At 49.2% G+C, this 7,567-nt stretch overlaps 1 protein-coding gene across 1 annotated transcript in view; it reads left to right on the forward strand.

The window, feature by feature from the left end:
- Positions 1–1,987: 1,987 nt before the first annotated feature.
- The window catches only part of LOC112112194 (epidermal growth factor receptor substrate 15), a 105,423-nt gene continuing 99,843 nt past the window's right edge, over positions 1,988–7,567 (forward strand). Inside the window, exon 1 of the mRNA XM_026651818.2 lies at positions 1,988–2,112. Coding sequence (XP_026507603.1) covers positions 2,086–2,112 — 27 coding nt within the window. The 5' untranslated portion in view covers positions 1,988–2,085. The remainder of the gene's footprint in view (positions 2,113–7,567) is intronic.

Below are 7,567 nucleotides of genomic sequence, written 5' to 3' on the forward strand. Positions count from 1 at the left end.
CTTATACTAGTCACAAGGTATTGAAAATAAAATCTAATTGCCACATTTCCATTCATCTAAATGTGCATTTCAGACTCCCTGATCCCATCCTAGTGCAGGAAAATTAGTCTAAAATGACTACATGAACACGAGACTGAACCCCCCCCCATGTTATTGTACAAAAAAGAATGCTGAGTGACTCTGAGTTGCATCAAATCTGTACAGCAAAAATACTGTTGCTGCAGGGTAGGCAGTGGAACACAATAGTGATGTAGAAGTACTGAAGTGCCAAGGGAGAGTTGATAGTTATGGGTTAAGTAAACAGCAAATCCATTACTAAGTTTTCCAGGATGGTGCAGGAGTGGATGGTGCAAACCTAACAAGATATTTACATGGAGTTATAGTATGTTCCTCTGATGCAACAAGCAAATGCCCTTTAACATAAAATGAGTGGAATGAGGAAACCTGAAGGCAATTAGGAATGACATTTGGAACTTGGCAGCTGTGGAATGATAGTAGGGAATGCTATTTGGGATTGGCAGTTGGGAAAGGCAGTTGGAACTAGGCAGTTGCAATAAAACTGTTGGGATTAGTAGTTAAGAAATGATAGGATGAGGATTTGGAGTATGACAGCTGGGATGAGCATGGCAGTGACGTGAAGAAAGAAAAAGGGAGAAAGCAATAGAAGAAAGAGCAGAGGAAGGAAAAAATGGACTGTGAAAACCCTCTGGCAGATAAGCACAGGTTTTGGTAATTCTCTCTCACTGCATTGAGTGTATGAAAAATTTTAATTGGCGTCTGAGCCATCTTTGGTTAAAATCTAAAAATAAGAACTATTTCTATTCCCTCTCCCCACTGAATGAACTCTGCAACAATGTCCCAACACTCTGGTGGTGCAAAAGTGCAGGAAAACTGTTTAAATAACCGTTGTTGGGACAGTGATCAATGGTAGCAAAAGTACCTTGTGCCCTAGCAATCCCTGCTGCTGGGGATTGTTGTTATCAGCAGATGAAGGACAGAGCAGCCCTTGTATGCCCCCAGGATTTGAGGGAGGGCATGCACGGAGGTACCTCATTTCCTGCAGGTGAGGGACAGAGAAAGAGGTAGGAGGCTGAACTCAAAGACTATGTTTGTTGATGATGAGAGTGTGGGTGGGATTTTTCACACCAGCACTTTGCATTGGAGCCTCCTGTGATTTTCTCTTGGTTCTGTTAAGTTTACAGCCTGCCTTATGAAGGAGCTCCAACTTACTAGACCATCATAATGGTCCCTTATGGCCTTAAATAAATAGAGATATCCTATCTCCTAGAACTGGAAGGGACCTTGAAAGGTCATCAAGTCCAGCCCCCTGCCTTCACTAGGCAGGACCAAGTACTAATTTTGCCCCAGATCCTTAAGTGGCCCCCTCAAGAATTGAACTCCCAACCCTAGGTTTAGCAGGCCAATGCTCAAACCACTGAGCTATCCCTTCCCCCTAAAGTCTTTGAAGCCCTTACATAAGCCAGCACCATACTGGGAGCTCTCCAGGACATTGGAAACAGGGGCTGATATAACCAAGACAGAAGGAGGGTTACGGTAGGACCATGGGACCAATGGAGATTTCACTGCAGTGAATTTTACAAGTACAAGGGAAGGAAGGCTGGCTGATGATTTAGTTGGGGATTGGTCCTGCTTCGAGCAGGGGTTTGGACTAGATGACCTCCTGAGGTCCCTTCCAGCCCTGATATTCTATGATTCTGTGATCCAAGCCAAATACTCCAGCTCCCGGTTTAGAGGCAGCTCCCCAAGTGCTGAGGGCTGGAGGCTCCAGGTCGGGGGTAGGAGCAAGATCCGGCGCCGGGTTTTGCTGCAGCCGCGCAGTGCTGAGGGCTGGATGGAGGCGCCGAGTCAGGGGGGCATGGTCCGGCGCCGGGTTTTGCTGCAGCCGCACAGTGCCGAGGGCTGGATGGAGGCGCCGAGTCAGGGGGCGGGATCCGGCGCCGGGTTTTGCTGCGGGCGGGGCCTGGCTCTGGATCGGGAAGTTGCTGAAGTTGGCGAGTGAGTGTCCGGGCCCCGCGTCGGCTCCGGCTTCTTCCTGCTGCCCGGTCGGTGCATGATGGAAGCAGCATGGCCTCCCATCTCTCCCTGACCCAGGTAACTGCCTCCGGCCCGGCCGCTCGGGACTCGCCCTGCCGAGCCACGGGGTCCCGCCCCTGCGGGGTCCGAGGCCTGCAGTGCCCCTCGCGGCGGGGGGAGCGGGGCTCCCCGGCCTGGAGTGTCACCAGGGGCTGGTGGTGGCGGCGCCCTGACCTGCCTCCCGCTCCGCGTGGAGAGGTGCTGAGTCCTTCGGCCCCCTGTGCCGGTAACCCCTGGCCCCGTGCCGTGCGCTCCCCCGGTAATCCCCGTCCTGCCGTGCCCCCCCACCCGGTAACCCCCGTCCCACCGCGTCCTCCGGTAGCCTCTGCGCCCACCCCTCCTGGTAATCCTCCGGGTACCCCCGTGCCCGCCACGCCCTCCGGTAACCCTCTCCCGGTAACCCCTGAGCCCGCTCCTCCCGGTAACCCCCGTCCCACCGCGCCCTCCGGTAGCCTCTGCGCCCGTCCCTCCCGGTAATCCTCCGGGTACCCCCGTGCCCGCCACGCCCTCCGGTAACCCTCTCCCGGTAACCCTTAGTAGCCCCCGTCCCTCCCGGTAACCCCCGTCCCACCACGCCCTCCGGACCCCCCTCCGCCCGCCCCCCCCCGTCCCCCCAGTCCCCCCGCGCTCTCCGGTACCCCCCGCGCCCCCCTGCGCCCGTCCCTCCCGGTAACCCCAGTCCCACCGCGCCCTCCGGTAACCCCTGCGCCCGCCCCTCCCGGTAACCTCAGTCCCACCGCGCTCTCCGGTAACCCCTGCGCCCCTCTCCGCCCGTACCCCCCGGTAACCCCAGTCCCACCGCGCCCTCCGGTAGCCCCTGCGCCCGTTCCTCCCGGTAACCCCTAATAACCCCAGTCCCACCACGTCCTCCGGTAACCCCAGTCCCACCGTGCCCTCTGGTAGCCCCTGCGCCCATCCCTTCCGGTAATCCCTGTCCCACCGTGCCCTCCGGTAACCCCTGGCACCGTGCCGTGCTCCCCTCCCCCCCCAGTAACCCCCGTCCTGCCATGCTCTCCCGGTAACCCATGTCGTCTTTCTCCTGCCCTGTTGCACCCCCGCCCCATCTCTGTAACCCCTGTGCTGTGCCTTGCGCCCCGGTAACTCTTGCCTTAGTTCTGTGCCCCCTTAAAACTCGCATCCCTACTTTGTGCCCCCTTTAAAACTCCTTCATCCCTTCCCTTGTTCTATGCCCCCAATAATCTCCTCTCGCTGTGTTCCTGCATGATGCCCTTCTGTGTTCTCCTGAGGAGATGCCCCTCCCCATGTCCAGTACCTGGTGGTGCCGGGGAGGTGAATGGTGGACCACGCTGGCCCTCCCTGAAGCACTGCCCTAGATGTGGATTACACTGTGCAGTGGTGCATGGTCTAGTTTGCATTGATCTGGGCTGAGAGGATCTGTAGAGCAGTGGTTCTCAACCAGGGTTCCGGGGGTCCCTGGGAGGCTGTGAGTAGGCTTCAGGGGGTCCACCAAGCAGGGCCATCATTAGACTTGTTGAGGCCCAAGGCAGAAAGCCAAAGCCCGGGGCCCCAAATCCCACCAACCGGGGCTGAAGCTGTAGCCTTATCAGCTTAGCTTCACGGGGTCCCCCTATGGCATGGAGCCCTGAGGAGTTGTCCTGCTTGCTACCCCCTAACTCTGGTCCTGGCTTTAATATGCAGAAAAACAGTGGTGGCACAAGTGGGTCATGGAGTTTTTATAGGATTGGGGCCGGGGGGACTCAAAAAGAAAAAGGTTGAGAACCCCTGCTGTAGAGAATAAAGTTGAAGTGTTCAGCATTGGGAACAATAATAGGATGTGATGATGTATGTGATTGGGGGGGGATTTGTGTCTTCATCTGAAATGTGGAAAGTGATGACGATTTGATGAACTAAAGCTGTTCTCAGACTGGGTTATGATCCCGTTTTAATGGGGTCGCCAGGGCTGGAGTTAGACTTGCTGGGGTCCAGGGCCGAAGCTTGAGAACATGGGGGTGGGGAAAGGCTGTTCCTCATTGCAGGAGTCAGAGGGGTGGTGGCTCTTATACTGAAGTGACTCTACAGTAGCATACTCCCTTGAGTTATCACAGTTATCCATGTAGTTCAGTAATGAGAACCTGCGGCCCCTCAGACTGCTACATGGCATAAAATTAGACCTAGTGTATTGGTCTACAGGTGCCACTCCATGCATGTTGCTCAGTTCTTGGAAGTGGTAGGCTCTTAAAATCCATCTTGCTCGCAGAATTGTGGAGAGATGGTGTGACGGGCATATGTGTGCCTAAACCACAGAGAAGGTAGCAGTGCCCTGCCTTAATTCTTGGTGAGTTGTTTTCCTTTAGCAATATAACAGCAATAAACATATATTTAAGGTAGGCAAGAGACTTGGGTTGTAGCATTTCAACCTTTAAAAAAGGCTGCTCTTTGGCTTGTAAAAAGGCACATGGAACATGTTCAGAATTAGCATTTTCCACTGATTTTCAAGGCATGTAACAACCCTTGATTCAATGGGGGAGGGGCAATGACTGGATCATATGGTTTAGGTAATTGTGCCTGACCTGTCAAGCATGGACCGATCTCTTAAGCTGACCCCATTTATTAATTTCTTCTTCTTCTTTGTTTTCAAGCTATTCCAACTCCTCTCCAAGCAATTAGCAGGTAGCTTGAGAGTATTAGACCTTTAAAGGGTGGTATAAAAGTATTGACATTAATAAGTTGAAATATCATGTTAAGTGTTCTTTAAATTCAGATAAGAACATGAGCATGTTACTGAAGAGTAAACTCTCTAGGGGGATTGACCTGAAAGCTTACTTCTTATGAACTATATTTTATTTACAAAGATAGCAAGATGATGTTGGACTGTTCACTTCAGAGTGAAATAGTTGAAAGCTGTTGTGCCTTTTGATCTGGGTATTTGGAGTGGTGGTATCTATGTTGTATACCAGTTGAATGTGGATAGTTAGAGGAGATAAAGGACTAACCTGATGAGAGCATTTGAGCTTTGAGAAGTTTGTCTAAACCCTGAAAGGTGCCAAACTTCTGACTAATGTTTTCATCTTCTAAATGTATTGCCTGAATACTGGTGAGGTTTTCCAATATTTGGAAGCCCTTGTATGGAGTAATGAATACTGTTGAGACTCTTATTCCCTAGATTTCCTACTGAATAAGATATGTATTAGAACTACTTGGCTTCTCTTTATTTTGTCAGTGAGAAATTTATATTCTTGTAGTTCTTGTAATTCTGAAGCACACCTATTAGGGGTCAGACATGCTATTCAGTACACAGGATGCAGTTGTTTTGTTTAGCTAGGAGAGCTTTATAGTCTCTTATAAATGTTGTTTGTTCATTTACCAGTGCTGATAAATACCAACATGTGCTTAGAATTACTAGCCTTTTATTTATTTTTTTTTTTTGGTCTGCTCATGTGTGCTTAGGGTAACAGAACTGCTCAGCTTTGTAGTTTTCTCACTCTGACTGCACAGTTGGATACTCGTAGGAAGGAAAGCAAGTTCTGTCATGAAAGCAAGAGATTATGACGGATATGTGTGAATTCACTGGATGCTCACAGTTCAGTTATGTTGGGAAGCTGAAATCAAGTGTTGTAAAGTCACTAGAGAAGATGTGTAAATATCAAGTGAAACTGCCCTCCTGAAGTGTTGTTTTACTTTAAAATTTGATATATTTCAGGTACCAAAAAAGTTTACACGAAGAATGGAGACAGAAGAATTGTTCAGACACTGACTTAAAAATGTCTCAAGGAAAGGTTATAAAAGAATAACTCCAGTTCTTGTGTGGCTGAAGGCATAGGGCCGTGTGGCTTTTGGCAAAAAAGAGACCTGGGTGTACATCATAACCACGTCATGTAGTGTGATCAGGACCGGCTCTGGCTTTTTTGCCGCCCCAGGCAAAAAAGCCTCCCGCCGCGCCCCCCCCCCCCTCCCCAGAGCGCGGCAGGGGAGGGCGCCGAGCCCGGCCGCGGGCCACTCTCCCCGACCGGCCGGAGCGCCGGGGGGAGGGCGCCGAGCCCGCCGCGGCTCCCCTGGCGGCCGGAGCCCCGGGAGGAGGGCGGCAAGCCCGGCCAGGGCCCCGCTCTCCCCGGTGGCTGGAGCGCCGGGGGGAGGGCGGCGAGCCCCTCCAGGTGCCGCCCCAAGCACAAGCTTGGTGGGCTGGTGCCTGGAGCCGGCCCTGAGTACGATTGCTTACATGGTTCCTCTGTCCTTCTATAAATACAATGTGATCGTTTCGCTATAGAATTTATGTACTTCTAGTTATCAGGAAGTAAAATTGTGAATAGAAATGTGATGGATTATGAGAGGACTTTGGGGCTAACTTTTTTCAGGATTCTTGTATAGTATAAATAGCAGGTATAGGTTTACTCAGCTTAATTGTTGGCATCAGTTTTACTTGACAGTTTATTTTTGTTGTTTTTTTTGCATTAAACAAGGTTCTGAGTTCATCACATTTTTAAACTAGAACAAGTTTCTTCAATGCAGATTTAAACCTAGGAATTAGGATGTATACAAGAAGTGCTGACAGACCATAAACTATTGTATTGTGAGGGCAATCCTATATATGAAATGCTACAATGTCATGGCTGAGTGTTTTTTTTTTTTTTTTTTTTTTTTTAAAACATCTTACATAAAGTTGCAGTGTAGTGGAATGAGACAAGTTAATTTTATACTGTAATGCAAAGAGAAACAAACTTTAATCTTTACTGGTAGTGAAATAAGAGAGCAAGAAACCAAAAAATATACAAAACACATGCAGTGTACATGAGAGAAGAATGGGGACAATATCTAGTTAATGTAAGTGTAATCCAGAGTCTCTATATATCTTAATTTCTCTCTTCTCTCCCCGCCCCGCAGATTGTGGTCAGTGTAACCGGGAAGTTGGATGTTCCCAAACTGAAACCAGGCTATTCTCAAATGGTTTAGCATCTGTAGCATCTCAGAGAGTTTTCCATCCTTGGTGTTAATAAAGTGCAGTTACAATATTTAAACAACATTTCCCAGCAATTAAATAACCGATTGCATTTTGGTGTCTAACTCAGAGTGACAAGTATGTTCTGTAACTAAAAACCTAAGATAGGTTGTGGAAAAAATATCAATTTCAGCTGTTAAATATGTAAAGGAAAAAAGCACTGCAAAGTCAGAGTAATTCAGAAATAGTAATAAAATACCTGCAGAGCGCATGGATATATTTCTAATAAGAACACTGTGAATATAGTTTGTTGGAGCGTAAGAGAAATTCTGGAAGGTGTTTTGTTTCTACAGAACTGGTTTACATGTAAACAGCTGACCTACATGCTTGCCTTGCATTCTGAGTCCTTTTTTTTTGAGGGGCATGAGAAGGAACCTCTCTGTGGATTCAAGTGTGCTCGCTCCCTCACTGCAGCTGACCTGCAGATGAAGTCTTATTGGTTCTTTAGGGCACAATATAAATTTTAATGATCTGGGGGTCTTGAAGGAATAACTTGCAAAGAAAGATCAAAGGTCTAAG

Source organism: Terrapene carolina, unplaced genomic scaffold (assembly GCF_002925995.2).
Source record: "Terrapene carolina triunguis isolate 2854851 unplaced genomic scaffold, T_m_triunguis-2.0 Scaffold103, whole genome shotgun sequence".
Classification (NCBI taxonomy): domain Eukaryota; kingdom Metazoa; phylum Chordata; order Testudines; family Emydidae; genus Terrapene; species Terrapene triunguis.